The following is a 15,421-nucleotide window of genomic DNA, read 5'->3' on the forward strand; positions in this document are numbered from 1 at the left end:
TAAAACACCAATCCATTTTATTACTTTTTTGTATTATTTATAGAATGGTGGCAGCACATGAAATAATTCTGATTGACTGGAGTTCTTGCCTGAGGGTACATAAAGTCTGTCTTTCTACTGATGGGATAAGACATCCTTCCCCAGGTGGCGTCCACCAAGTTTTTTGAAACTACAACTCCCAGAATTCCTTGGCAGTCATTGGGGAACGCTTGGAGGGTACCAGACTGGAAAAGGCTGGTATAAGAAGTGATAATCCCATTTCTGCAAATACCTTAAGACATGGCCATTTAGTATCTGCTGGTATCTTTTTCACCTCCCCTGTTTAGTCAAAAAAGGATTTTATAACCTTGGGAGACCACAGCAATTATTATGTTAAAAAAGACCAGGACTTTCAGCAGTAGCTGATTACAACAAAGCACAAATATCTCAAAATTAGAAACCTTCCCATTTTGCTTGAAATCACATTATTTTTTCATGACAAAAGAAGAAAACGTATTTTATATTAAAAGCCAAAATAGTTTACTGTGAGGAAAAACAAAGTATATTTACAGTAAGAGTTCAAGCTCTGGGTTTCCGAGAACACTTCATCAGTGACTTATGAAAAGGAAAGTAACAATTGATTTTTAAGGACTATTTAATAGTAAAGGCAATAGAAAAAAATAGAACGTAAGGAAAATGGTGCATGTGTTTTGGATTTGAAGTTTAAGATTTGTCAGTGCAGAGGGAGTGTGTGTAACTTCTCTGTGATCCCTTAAAGCAGAGGTTTCAAACTCGATTTCATGGAGGGCCACATCAGGGTTGTGTTTGACCTCGGAGGGCTGGGTGTGTGTGATCAGGGTGGGCGTGGCCAGCTCGAAGTCACTCGTGTTGAGGACATCTGTGGTAGCATGAGTGCTCTGCCAGTGAAAATGGAGCTCGGGAGGGCCCTCCTGAGCTCCATTTTTGCTGGCAGAGGCATTGTAGGCCGGTCCTTCACTTTTTAGAGGGTGGGCCCCCAGGCTAGATGTAAGCACCCCGCAGGCTGGATCTGGCCTTGAGTTTGATACCATTGCTTTAAACTAAAAATATCTTTTCCTGAGTTTGCAGTGTGCAGGGCAACCATTCAATCCATAGGACCAGTTTGGTCTAGCAGTTAAGGTATCAGATTAAAAACCAGGAGACTTGGACTAAGTTCTAATACCACTTTAGGCATGGAAGTTGGGACAGCTCCAGAACGAAAGAGAACTGAAAGAGAGAGCGTGCCAGTTTAGTGAAAATTTTTTCTTTACTCTAAGTTTTGAAAGGACACCCTAAGGAAAAGAATGAATCTGTAAAAGTTTTGAGAGAAGTGACTAAGCGGCGATTTTAAACAGGAATGTTAAAGTAATATTTTTTTTCTCATTGCTGGATTTTCCACATACGATCTTATATTTTGAAACTGGACTGGTTTTCTCTCTTTTATCTATTCTTTTTCTCCTTTTTGATTTTATAATATTCTAGGCTAGAGACTCCCTTTTAGTTTTTTTTTTAAATATCTTTTTCTTTTTTTAATTAATTCTTATTGTATTTTGTTTGGAAAAGGAGGGGGAAAGTGAAAGCAAAAGAAACCTTGTAACACTGCCAACTAGAGGCTTGGAAATATTCTATTTCTCTTTTGACCAGACAAAGCTGAGAAAGAACTGAGACTTCTTTTCAAGCACATTGCTATTTGATAAGATAGAGCAGGCTTGTCCAACCTGCGGCCCAAGGGCCGCATGCGGCCCAGGTCACCTTGTAATGCGGCCCAGTGCCCACCCCAACCTTCGTGCCAGAGCCAGCGAGGAGGAGGAGAAGCAGGCGCGAGGCAGGGCGAGGCGAGCGCCAGGCCAAGCAGCAACAGAAAAAGCAGGCGCCGTCAGAGCGCCACCTCCTGCTGTTGCCACCACCGCCATCGCTGCCGCTTCTGCTCCCGCCGCTTCTGCCCCCGCTGCCACTTCTGCCCCTGCCGTCGCTGCTGCTTCTGCCCCCGCCGCCTCCGCTTCTGCCCCCGCCACCGCTGCTGCTTCTGCCCCCGCCGCCACTACCCACGCCGCTGCTTCTGCCCCCGCCGCTGCTGCTGCTTCTGCCTTCCAGTCCTGCCTCATCCAGCCGGGCCATTTGCAGGAGGAGAGGTAGGCACGAGGCAGGCGAGCTTTCTCCCCCCCACCCCGCAAAATTTGGCTGGAAAATAAACCATGATAAAAAAACCGTGATAAAAAAACTGTGATAAAAAATAAATAATTTTTAATAAATAATTAATAATAAAAACATCTCACTAACTTCATTTCCAAATAAATTTAATATGTTAACTATGTTTTCTATGGTTTTTTTGGATGATCAGGTATCGTTACTGTTATTTTATTTTATGTGCGGCCCAAACCAAATTTTCATCTTCTAATGTGGCCCAGGGAAGGTGAAAGGTTGGACACCCCTGAGATAGAGGGAAGAGCATGGGAGAGTATTATTACAGGTGCTCTTCTGGGTTTCTATCAACAGCTAGTCTGGTGTTGAAGCTTATAGGAAAAGAAAAGCTGGTAAGTCTCTGGAGAAGAGAGTTACAACAAGAGCCTTGGATAATTAAACAAAGCGCAGTGTGCTCTTTTTATTTTTTCTAAGCTGCGCTACCCCTCCTCATCAGTTTACTTTTTGTAATAGCTATTTGGATTTTTGGCCCTTTGGAACTTGTCTTTGTTTTTTGCTTTTCCTTGTCTTTGGAAGTTAAATTTCTACACTTGCTCTTTATTTTAAAGGAAAAGCTTAATTAATGATTTTCTTCCTTTTCTTTTTAAGGGAGTAGTCTTTTTTTTCCTTTTTTCCCTCCCCCTCCCTGGTATTTTTGTCTTTCCATCTACCTTCCATATTGGCTTTTTTCTTTTTTCTTTTGTTTATTTTTCTGGCCTTCTTTCTCTTCTTATGCATCCTTTTATATTTGAGACCTGTTAATTGGATTAAGGTGTTGAAGAACCTGAAGAATTTTCCCTTTCTCTCTAATTTAGCAAAGTGACACTAACACAATGTAGGGGAGCTATTTTTGGATCCTGGGCCCTAGTTGACACTGAAAGTCTTGCAAAGGCTAAGCTTCTGCTGTTTTCAGAATTTTCATCTTACACAATTAAAGTCCCTCCTATCAGTCTATTCCTGCGCCATCACCCATTAAGGTGGCTGGGATTAGCAGACTATCCTAAAGCCCCCATTCTGCTTTTCTTTACAAATTCAGGGGAAAACGCTTCACTTTTTTTTACAGCACATGAGAAGGAGTTTTAATGGAGATTGAATTTGTGGTTTTTAAAAAAATATTACCAATTATTATTTTACAAACCTAGAACTACGCCGCCTTTGGTTCAATCTAAATATAGTATATAAAATCATACATTGCAATGTCCTAACCTGTCAATGAAAACTTCAGCTTTAACCATAACAACAAAAGAGATACAATAGATACAAGCTCAAGATTAATCTCACCAAACTTGATTGCAGGAAATACGACTTCAGCAACAGAGTGGTCAATGTCTGGAATACTCTACCTGACTTTGTGGTTTTTTACCCCAAACTCCCAAAACTTTAACCTTACTGTCTACTATTGACCTCACCCCTTTCCTAAGAGATCTGTAGGGGGCGTGTATAAGCGCACCAACGTGCCTACCGTCCCTGTCCTAGTTTCTTTTTTTCTTATATGTATCCATATATTCATAACTTTTTTTTACTTATACCTATTATCTTGTAAGCAATTGACATAAATAAATAAAAATAAAACAAGCTGTTTAGAATCTGATGAATCGGGAAGCAGCAATGTACGTATCTGTAAAATAATAAGGCCAACTTGTAAGAACTTTAAAACTGTATCTTGCTTAATGTTTGCTGCTCCTTAGTCTCCGATAAAGTGTGCTCCTTCCTCGGGCGCACAAGCAAGCATTTGAAAAGCAATGCCGATGCAGATCGGTGAGATAAGATTCCCAGCGGGCGCGGGGCAACGTTTCCCTCCGCATTCAATTGTTTCTTCAATCACTTCTTCCTCCCACTTTTTTCTGGGCAGGCGGGGGGGGGGGGGGGAGCGCTAGACGCCAGCCAATCCGGTGGGTGAAAAAGAGCCGGCGCCTCATTTGAAATCTTGCAGGAGAAGAAAGCTAGCCGAAGAAGGCAGGGGTGGTGTAACTAAATAGAAAGCGGTAAAGGTGAGTTGGAGCGAAGGGGGGAGGGATGCAAGATTGACCTTTTTACGTCCTATCACCTCCATTATAATCATAGTAGTGATTAGATTGGTTTGTGGTGTCGGAGAAGATCTTGAGCGTCCTTCGAACTTCAAAGAGATCAGATCAAGTCAATCCTAAAAGAAATCAGCCCCAACTGTTGGGGTTTTTTTTGGAAGGACGGATCCTTCCAAAAGCTGAAGCTCAGATACTTTGGCCACCAAATGAGAAGAGGAGACTCGTGGAAAAGACCCTGATGTTAAGAAAGATTGAAGGCAACTGCACAGGACGAGGCGGTTGGATAGTGTCAGCGAGGCAATGAACATGAATTGGGGTAAACTTCAGGAAGAAGTGAAGGATTGGGGGAGGGGGGGATGGCTTCCCATGGGACTGGGAAGAGTTGGACACAATTTAGTGACTGAACAACAAGAAGTGATTAGCCAAGTCCCTGATGTTTTTCTTAGCTGATGGATGCAGAGTCTGTTTGCTTTTGCACTGCACTCACTTAATGGTTCACAGTGAAGCTGCCAATACATAATGGCAGGAAGGGGTTAAGGCTCTGCTGATTTGGAAAGAGGGGGAGAGGGAGGGAGAGAGAGAGAGAGAGAGGGGTTTCTCAGCTGATTTCTGTGTCTAAGAAAAAACTAGAATCTGCAGTCTCTCTGTTACTAGTCCAGCATTTCTCACCATCAATATCATGAGCCTTTTTTACTAACCCATACTGATCTCTTTAGTTTGGCATTTAAAGGAAACCACAATCAAATATCCTTTTCTGGAATCTTGAATTAATCAGGGAATACCTTAGACAAATAGCAGATTTGCCACAAATCCCTCACTGGGAGGTGGTGGGTGGATAACCTTGACCAGGTATACCCCAGTTGATAAATAACTTGCTAATAGGAAAAAAATATTAATAGGAAAAAAATATTTGTAGCACAGGATTGAACTTTGTAGTTGTTGGTGCTGAGGTGTTTTTTTTTTTTTTTTTGCTGATGTTTCATCACCTAAGTTACCTAATTGGATGAATCAAAGGACCATGGAGGTCTTCTATCTAGTCCAACCTCCTGCTCAAGCAGGAGATACCATTTCAGACAGGCTGTTGAGTAGTCTTTTCTTAAAAACCTTCAGTGATGAAGCACCTACAACTTCTGAAGGCAAGCTGTTCCACTGGTTATTCTCACTTAGGAAGTTTTTCCTTAATTCAAGGTTGTTTCTCTCCTTGATTAGTTTCATCCATTGTTTCTTGTCTTACCTTCTGGTGATTTGGAAAATAAGTTGACCCTCGCCTCTTTGTGGCAGCCCCTCAAATACTGGAATACTGCTATGTCCTCCCTAGTCCTTCTTTTCTCTAGACTAGCCATACCTAATTCCTGTAACCGTTCTTCATATGTTTTTGTCTCCAGGCCCTTAATCATCTTAGCTGGTTGTCTTTGCACTTTTTCCAAAGTCTCAATATCTTTTTTAAATGTTGTGACCAAGATGGGATGCAGCATTCCAGGTGTGGTCTTACTAAGGTTTTATAGAGCAGTACTGATACGGTACTTCACATGATTTTGATTCTATGCCTCTTATACAACCAGAGTTATAAATGATAATGACATGTCTCCAAGAAAACAATCAGTTATGATTATTATATTGGACTTTGGACAAACCTGAGACCATAATGTCAGATTGTTTTCAAACTGAAGAATTTGGAATTGGCGTATTGAAAAACTGATGTTTTAATGATACTTTATCTCAGTTTTGGCCAACTCATTTTGCAAATGGCAGCCCTTCACATATTTCAAAAGTGGCAAGTTTCCTTTTGTAAATGTCCTATAATTTTTAAAAAAGAGAGAAGTGGGATACCTAGCCTGTTGCAAAAGCAATCCCAGCCTTCAGCATTAACTTTATTTGTAAAAATCTCCATTAAGAGCCAGTTTGGTGAAGGTGCTGGGTTAGAAACTAGCAGAATGTGAGTCCCAAGCCTCCCTTAGGGCATGAAAGCTACTGGGTGACTTTGGGCCAGTCCCTCTCTCTTGGCCCAAGTCACCTCACAGGGTTTTTGTGAGGAAAAATGGAGGAAGAAGGAATATTAAATATGTTTACTTCCTTGAGATCACACACATGTACACAAACACAAAAGATGAAGCAAAATATATTAATAAACCCTAGAGAATTCTTAGGAAAAATAAATCTTGGGTGGTTGTTGAGGTGTTGGGGAATACATTGGAGGATAATAGATAAAGAAGATTGTGGAAAGAAACCTCAATTTCTTTCTAATTAATGAGTGACTACTGTCACTCTAAGACAACTGTTTTGCAGGCATGCCTCTGACAAGTTAAATGTCCCTGCTGTCCAGAAAGGTAAACAATCAAGATGTTACCACATTTCTTTGTAGGGTATTACCCAGCATCTATTAAATAATGTTAATGACACTAGCAACGGGAGGTATTTTTCTCCCCATGTTGTGAACTTGTGGACTAGAAACTTAAGTATTCTTCTTTCTTTTAAGGCTTTTGAAGAATCCAGCCCTGGGGAAGGATGGCATCTGTGTTCCAAACTGTGGGATCAAGCATAGGTTGGCGGAGCCATCAGATCCTGTCTGACTTTGAGGAGAGTCCCGTGCCAGATCGATTTAAGAAAAGGTCTTCGGTGAACATGAATAGTGTGAGGATGACCCTCCGGAAAAGAATGCCTTTAAAAGAAGTAAAAATGAATTTTGATGAGAATCCAACTTGGGAGAACCTGGAAGCTAAGGAGAAGAGCTCAAACCTCCGGATGCTTACAAAAACAGCCAAAAATGTATTTGGAACAATGTCACAGGTACAGATATAGTTCAATTCATGAGAAACTAATGAATTAAGTAGATATGTATCTATGGCAGGGGTATCAAACTCGTTTTCATTGAGGACCACATCACAATTGTGTTTGACCTGGGGGGGGGGCAGGGTGGACGTGGCCAGCTCAACATCACTGTCGGGTGCCTGTGGTGGCCTGAGCACTCTACCAGTGAAAATGGGCTCCTGAGCTCAGTTTTAGGCCGCAATGGCCTCCTGCAACCCTCTGCCAGCAAAAACAGCTTGTGAGGATCACATGTGGCCCTCGCGAGCTCCATTTTCGCTGGCAGAGGTGCTGTGGGCTGGTCCTTCACTGTTTCCTAGGGCGACCCCTCCGGCCAGATCTAGGTACCCTGTGGGCCAGATCCAGCCTGCGGGCCTTGAGTTTGACACCCCTGATCTACAGTCTAGAAAGCTGATTGAACTTTGTGCTGAAATTCTCAGACATTATTAACCTTCACATATTTTTGCTCATCAAGGAATTTTTTGATGGGAAACTGTTTTTTAAACAAATTCAAAATAGAGGTACACCTGGCAGGGACCTCTGAATGGGAAGGCATTATGGCTTTCTGAATTAAATGTCACAGCTGGTACAGATACTCTTCCTAATCTATTCCCACAAGCCAAGGATATCTACAGGGGGAAGAGTCAAAAAAATCAAGAGGGCAGTCAATCATGCAACTGAAGCCCTGTTCTGGGGAATAAACCTCAGACTCCCCCAGTGAGTGTGCATAGAATGATTATAATTGCATTTATTTGTTTATAAAACTTATACACTGCCCATCTGACCTAACTTATTTTGATAAAATAATTAATGATAATAGATAATATAGATTTTATATTATATATTTTTCAGATTTGATCAAGCTGCTAGGTTGCAATCTGGAGAATATCCCCATTATCTCTTGGTGTAAATAAAAACTGCCTTTGTGTTTCAGAAAATGCAAAGGAGCTGCCAAGTTCCCTCTCGTGCTATAGCAGCTTCGTTGGCCAAGGACCCCAGAGGAAAGAGCAAAAGTTCCACAAAACCTTCAAACATCTCTCCTCGGACCCCTCGCCAAAACAAGAAGCTGGCTTCCATCTCAACCCCAACATCCAGCACAAAGATTGTATCCCCATCCAGCAAGAAACCGGGGTCCTGTCAGCGTAAGAAAAACCTCCTGCCTCTACGGAGATCCACGAGGGCTGCAGCCTTGAGAAGCCCATATGGTTCTCCAGTTTCTCTTTCTGTGAGAAGGTAAGTAGGACATTTGCTAAGCTAAGAGGTAACACGAGTGACTTGCCACTTTCTCCTCCTGAGATGTTTTTTTTTTGACTCCCCAGGGCAGTCTAATTTGAGATTATCATTAACAAAGTCTGTCCTTGATTAAACTTTTCTGAGTCAGACAAAGTTAGTTAGATGCTGTCACCTTGTACGACTTTTGCTACTTACCCAAAAATGAAAGGAAAGAAAGAGGTGTATTCCCAATTTGCTACTAGCAAATCCCAGGTCCAGAGTGAACACATTTTTGCTACTCTAGCTTCTCAGTGCATATATTTCAAAATATGCTATTTTTGTTCCATTTAACCACAAAGGTTCATCTTGCCTGTGGAAATGCATCTTCTCCTTTGTTTATAGTCCCTCTTCCCACCCTCAGGCACTCAAGACAACTGACAAGCACACACAAAAGAATCTATTCTGGTTTGAAATCCAGTTTTAAAATGTAAATAAATAACAGCCTTAACTTTAAAAATAAAGCTGAATTCCTCATGAAATCCAATGGCTATGCCTGTATTTTGTGGTAATGGAGTCCACAAATGAATCGTGAGAATATGTTTGGCATTATTGTCCTGTTTGGAAAAGAGGAGGGACGAACTGGAGACATAAAAATTGCTATCCATTGGTGGCCCAATTCACTTTTCATCTTTGCCGGTCTCTTTTTATCCTGGCAGGCAGCTAGATTGTGATTTGGAGCTGGTCTCAACGGGCATTCGCCAACTGAAACACCTCTCTCATGCTTTCAACAACATCATTGTTCAAGAGGAGAGGTGAGTTCTAGAAATGGTCTTCCCATTCTCATCCCGCTGTCCATAACGGTGCCTGTAATCAGGCAGTAGTTGGGGCTTCAGATAACTTTTTGTGTGGGTAAGAATGTAGGCTAGACTCTTTGTTGTGCTGTCTCAAAAGAAGGAGGAAACTTTGTTGTCCATTCCCAATTTCCCACCCTTATATCATGCTCCACCACCATCACCCCCAGGTGTTACCCTGTCCCTCCCACCAACTGCTCACTGCCAATATGGCCGCCACTGTCTGGCCACGCCCAGCCCGGCCTGGCACACCCAGCTCTCTGCTCCTCGTGATCCAACAATCAGCTGGTCCTCCGACAATCAGCTGGCGATCACAGGTCTGAAGGATGTTGTAACTGCCATAAATCCATATGCTGGTAGCAAAGCGCCAGAAGTTTGAGCACATGACCATAGAGATGCTGCAATGGTCCTATGTGGGAGAACCTGGTATAAGTCACTGTTTTCAGGACATTTGTAACTTTAAATGGTCGCTAAATGAACGAATGGTTGTAAATCAGTTGTAAGTCGAGGATTACCTGCATAAGAGGTTGGAGGAGTGAATCTTGTTTGAAATGTACTTAACGGAAATAATTGTGAGACGGTGTTTCCCAGTCTTGTGTTTTCAAGGACAGCTACATGTTAACAGGGGCCTAACTGTCAGCTCAGTGGTCCCTCTGAAGTAGTTTCAATATTATCATTTCATCTTATAAACCCTTTATTCCTAATGTTCTTCCCATCTACTAGTGATATGACAGTTGCTCTGATTTGTAACTGAAGATAAAAACCATCAAGGTAAAACTTGTCTTGTTTTTTTTTTGTATGATCTGCTTGGAGTTCATTAATATGCACAGAGATTGCCTGCATGGAACAACCCAGCTCTTTAACAGGTTAATTAATATGCATGCAAAAGTTGTCTTATCTCTTGTTTTCTGTGATAGCAGCACTTCAGGAGAAACAAAATGTGTGGATTGACGAGATTTCCTTTGGATTGTACTGAAAAACAACATAGGGCCTTACTCATTTAGGGATGCTAATTGACTTTGCCCACAATTGCATTTCCCACCAAATTGCAAAACATGGCAGATTCTTAGTCCACTTTTCCCAGAAGTTCCTACTTCTAACTGTTGGCATTTCCTAGGGTCTTGACAAGAGAAGGAAATAAAAATCTTTCTATCTCCCATCCTTTGATCATCTTAAGTTTCCCTTATGAACATTGGGCTTTGAAATTTGGACAAGCTTCCTTGCCATTAATGATGTTTACAGGGCAGTCAGCCGCAACCTGGTACCAGCTAATTACTGTATCTGGACTTATATAATTTTCTAATCAACATAGCTGTAAATTGCCTCTTGGGAGCACCAGGTTGGAGAATACCCTTGTAGGTTGATTTTGTATCATGTTAAACCATATTTGGTTTGATCTTCCTATAGGAACTGTATCTCTGTGGTATTACAAAATTGTGGAGAAAATTCAGAATTCAGGAAATTTCAATGCATGTTTAAAATATGTATACTTTGCAATACTTAGTTTTGGAGTTTTTAGATATCTTTTAGAGATTTTATGGTTGCCCTGATGATGTTAACAAAACAGGTTTGTTAACTAAGCTATCATGGCTGGTTCTGTACAATATACACCTAAAAGTATATCAGATGCCAAATTAACAATATGGGTCAACTGAATATTGGAAGAACCTTCGGTTAGGTTGACTGTTAGAGTGCAGCTTGAAAACTGGATCTTAGTAAACAGTTGTTGTTTTTTCTGATACCCAATTTTATCTACTAACTCCACAGTGACTTGACTAACTCAAAATGAAGAGCATGATATCAATGGTAGTTCTATGCTTCCTCTCAGTGTAAAACTCTTTTCTGTATGTTATTTTTCTAAATGTTATGTCTATTCTTAAGTGGAGTTTAAGTAAATAACATGGTTGAACTTACAAAGAAGAGGATAAAGTTTGGTATTTGATGCTAAAAACTGTGATCAGAAATATATAACCAGGTCAGTAAATAAATCTTAGTTCATGCCATTTCTGGATTTTCTGGTTATTTGTACTAATAAAATTTCTATGCAATTGTAATGAATTACTGAGTTAATAACTTGAGTGCACTTAAATATTTGTCCAAACAGAAAGTTGTATGGAAATTCTTCACACAATGGCCTCTCAACATTTGTTTGTTATTCATCCTCTTAAGCTGAACACATGCTATGATTGCATAGCCTCTAAACCACTGGTTGGAGGGCAGAGGTAGAATGGGAAGTACGCACATAAAATGTCTGAGGTTTTCGTCTCTTATCATTCAGTTATTTTTCTAGAAAGGATGAAACATGTCTGTATTTCATTGTTCAATAGAAGAAATTTATAGATGAGATCCAGACTCAAATTTCTAGAAATATTAGAATTCGGATTCATAATAATTCTACAACAGTTTTTTAAAAACCTGGCAAACAACATGCTGGCTGGGGAATTCTGGGAATGATGTCCACATATTTTAAAATTGCCTTGTTCAAAAAAATTGTATTCTAAAGCAGGGGTCTCCAACCCTGGCAACTTTAAGACTTGTGGACTTCAACTTTTTTGGCTGAGGAACTCTGAGAATTGAAGTCCACAAGTCTTAAAGCTGCCAAGGTTGGAGACCCCTGTTCTAAAGCATTATCCTTATCAATTTGTTTTTTTAATGCTTTTTCACAAATGTTTCTTCCAAGCTATCAAAATTTACACTGTCAACTTCGTGGGCCAGAGACTTATTCACCATTCCCTTTTTCTGAGGAAGGAGGGGCAATGTATGTCCTTTGATGATCGCTTGACCAACATTCCTTGGTGGTAACAGTTGTTTCTTCTTGTTTGCAGAGATCAGGCAATCCTAAACTATTATGAAATCATGGCACAGAATATTCGGGCGGTGCAATTGCAGTCAGGAAGCCTGGCTCAGTGTTTTCGGAGGCAGGCAAGGAGAGTACGGTGGACCTGCAACAGCTGGGCTGATAATCACTTCAAATAGTATTAATCTGGAAACATTTGAAGGATGGACTTTTGAATGCGTTTTAATAAGCTCTTAAAATCCATATTGAATCGACTCCATATAAGCTTGTATTGTAAACTGCTAACTTATAAGAAACTGCACATGTCCTTCTTATAGACTATGTCAGAGGTGTCAAACTCAAGGCCTGTGGGCTGCAACCAGACCGTGGGGTGCTTAGATCTGGCCCACAGGGCTGCCCTGGAAACAGTGAAGGATCAACCCCCAATGTCTCTGCTAATGAAAATGGGCTCCCAAGCTCCATTTTCACTGGCAGAGAGTTTTAGGAGGCCATCCCAGCCAAAAACAGACTGGGAGCCCATTTTCACTGGCACTGCCTCTGCCACCACAGGTGCCTTTGACATGAGTGATGTCAAGCTGTCTATGCCCACCCCCCCAAAGTCAAATATAACCCTGATGTGGCCCTCAATGAAATTGAGTTTGACACCCCTGGACTATGTATTCAAGTTTCTACACTGAAATTGACTCTATTTATAATCTTAAGCCAAACTGAGGTTGCATTCTGGACTTTGTTCATTGTTACAGAGTCTTAACAACTTTGTATACTTTTTAATCCATACCTTTCAACATCTTATTCTCATTATGCTTTTTTTAATGAGTTGTTGGAACTGTGTACTCTGAAAGAAAGAAAAAGTACAACTTGTAGTATGGAATCCAACTTTCTCAGAATATTTGATTTAATCAAAATAAAACACTAACATTCCATTTCTTATGGCCAAAGAAATGTCTAGAAGATTATTGATAATATACTGTAATATCTTTGGGCACTGGATGTGTTGCTCAGAAATCTCCAGATTCAAGATCAACTCCATACAGGTAGTCCTCAGCTTATGACAATTGAGCTCCAAATTTCTATTGCTAAGCAAGACAGTTAAGTGTGCTTTGTCCCATTTTACGATCTGTTTGGCCACAGTTATTAAGTGAATTGCTGCAGTTATTAAGTTACTAACATGGTTGTTAAATGAAGCTGGCTTCCCCATTGAACTTTGCTTGTCAGAAGATCACAAAAGGTGATCACATGACTTTGCGACATTGCAATGACCTTGCGACACTGCAATTATCATAAATACATGCCAGTTACCAAGTATCCAAATTTTGGTCACATGACCATGGGGATGTTCAACCATCATGGGAAAAATGGTCAAAAGTCACTTTTTTCAGTATCATTGTAACTTCAAACAATCAAACAAATGACTAAACAAATGGTTGTAAATTGAGGACTACCTGTGCACAATTTCTGTGGCCAGCTGTGGGCACCAGATTTTAAGAAGCCATCAGAGGAAACGAAACAAATTAGGGTTGACTATGCTTTAGGAGGAACATCAGGACAACAAGCCAAGAATAGAGAATCATATGATGGCCCTTTTTAATATCTGGAAGGAAGTTACACAGAAGGAACAGTTTGTTTTCCTTTCTCCCCAGTGGTAGCTGGGGAAAATTCCTCTTCTGAAGTTATTCATTGCAATTAGACCTAAGTCATTCCTTGGCACCAATAAATTGCAATTCTTCCACATTAAAGATTTTTAAAAAGGAAGTTTAAAAAAAAGTCAAGTAAAAAATAAAGTAAAAGAGTAAAAAAAATAGAAATCAAAGAAAATTAAAAGTTCAAGGAAAGTTTTTAAAAAAATTACAAAGAAGTGGCTTCCAACGTGCTTTTACAGCATTTATAAGTTCAGTTATAAATTTATCTATGCTTACAATACATGACTCTTTTTCTATATGCTTTCCTGTCTAATCATCAAAAGTTAGGAATCATGAGGCATTTTTTGCCCCTCCAAAAGTCTTTAAGGGATTTCAAGTCAGCAGTAAATGTAAGTCAGTTTGGCTGCCTCAGCAAGTTCCATCGTGTTCTTCACTAACAATTCTTTTGAAGGTATTGCCAAATCTTTCCACAATCTCACCGCAGCTATCATATACAAAAGCAAAGTTCCATAACTTTGTTTCCAACTATTTGTACATCAGTCCCAAAAATAAAGCATCAGGTCTTAATTGTATATTTAAAGTACACTGTAAATCAGTGTATAGGTAATTCTTGATTTACAACTCAAATTGGGACCAGAATTTCTGTTACTATGCAAAGCTGTTGTTAAGTGAGATGTGCCTGATTTTATGATTTTTGCCATGGTTGTTAAGCGAACCACTGCACTGATTGTTAAGCAAATCTGACTTCCCCTGTTGACTTCGCTAGGAAGGTCACAATCACATCCGGGATGCTGGGAAGGTCACAAATGGCAATTACAACATCCCAGGATGCGGCAACCATTGTAAATACATGCTAGTTGCCAAGCACCCAAATGCTGGACTGCAGGGATGTTGTGAGGCTCCATTAAGTGTGAGGACCACCTGTACGTTGCTTTTTTTCCAGTGGTGTTATAACTTTGAATGGTTGCTAAACAAGTAGCTGTAAGTCAAGGACTACCCGTATATTTCTGAATCCAGAATTTGCTAGCTTTTTTGCACATTCACCAAATTCTGGTATAACGACCTCTGTTGAGGACAGGGGCATAAGAATTCAATCAATCAGAATAGAACTGGAAGGGATTTTGGAAGTCCTTCTAGTCCAGGGGTCCCCAACCCCCAGTCCATGGACCGGTAAATGGGCCTTGGCATGCCAGAAACTGGGCCATGCAAACGAGCAAAGCCCCATCCATGGGATGCAAGCAGCATGCAGAACCACGCCTCCTCCAGTCCGTGGGAAAACCTCTCCACGGAACCAGTCCTTGGTGCCTCTGTTCTCGTCCAACGTCCTGCTCAAGCAGAAAACCCTATACCATTTTAGATCAATCTCCTGTGGTTTTGCATTGTGTCTCCATTCCTCCCTGTGCGCCCTAGGATGAAGTGGGGTAGGTGGGTCTTCCTCTGAACTTTCTCTCCCTTGTTTTACCTCTCCCCGGCTCTGCCAGACGGACTTTGCCCTTCCACAGTTTCCTCCACACCCAACAGAGCCACACTCCCACTCCCTGTCAGCTATTCGTCTTCTTCCTCAGATTCAGACTCCAACAGGGGCATGACAGTATGTTTGTATATACATAAAGCAAAAAGTCCGTTTAACATTTTTAATTGCATGATCAAAACTTTTGTTTTATATGGGCACTTCCTTGAGCCTGCCACCTTAACTCTTGACTGGGGCCCCCGATTAACTGCTTTCAGAATTAAACTAAAGGCTACCTCTTTGTCACTCTGCTATGCCTTTTCCTATTTTTCAGTTGAATATCTTTTTTTTACATGATTAATTACTGGCTAGTCAAGTTTTATAAATTAAGGACCAAGTTTTATAAATTAGGTAACATTTCCTGATGCACTCTGATGATTAACACCCCATCAGAATTATGTGTT

At 40.7% G+C, this 15,421-nt stretch overlaps 1 protein-coding gene across 2 annotated transcripts; it reads left to right on the plus strand.

Annotated features, from left to right (window-relative positions):
• Window positions 1–4,045: 4,045 nt before the first annotated feature.
• Window positions 4,046–12,809, plus strand: PIMREG (PICALM interacting mitotic regulator). 2 transcript variants are annotated; one of them, XM_087927643.1, is made up of 6 exons: window positions 4,089–4,169; window positions 6,679–6,989; window positions 7,942–8,240; window positions 8,936–9,031; window positions 9,794–9,841; window positions 11,896–12,809. In XM_087927643.1, the coding sequence occupies exons 2-5, from the start codon at window positions 6,708–6,710 to the stop codon at window positions 9,822–9,824; spliced, it is 708 nt and encodes a 235-aa protein (XP_087783769.1). In that variant the 5' UTR covers window positions 4,089–4,169; window positions 6,679–6,707; the 3' UTR covers window positions 9,825–9,841; window positions 11,896–12,809. The 2 variants fall into 2 exon arrangements, with proteins under 2 accessions (XP_087783762.1, XP_087783769.1); XM_087927636.1 differs by lacking the exon at window positions 9,794–9,841 and having other exon boundaries at window positions 4,046–4,169.
• The last annotated feature ends 2,612 nt before the right edge of the window (window positions 12,810–15,421 follow it).

Source organism: Pseudonaja textilis, chromosome 1, assembly GCF_049901715.1.
Source record: "Pseudonaja textilis isolate UNSWEBS1 chromosome 1, rPseTex1.2, whole genome shotgun sequence".
Classification (NCBI taxonomy): Eukaryota; Metazoa; Chordata; class Lepidosauria; order Squamata; family Elapidae; genus Pseudonaja; species Pseudonaja textilis.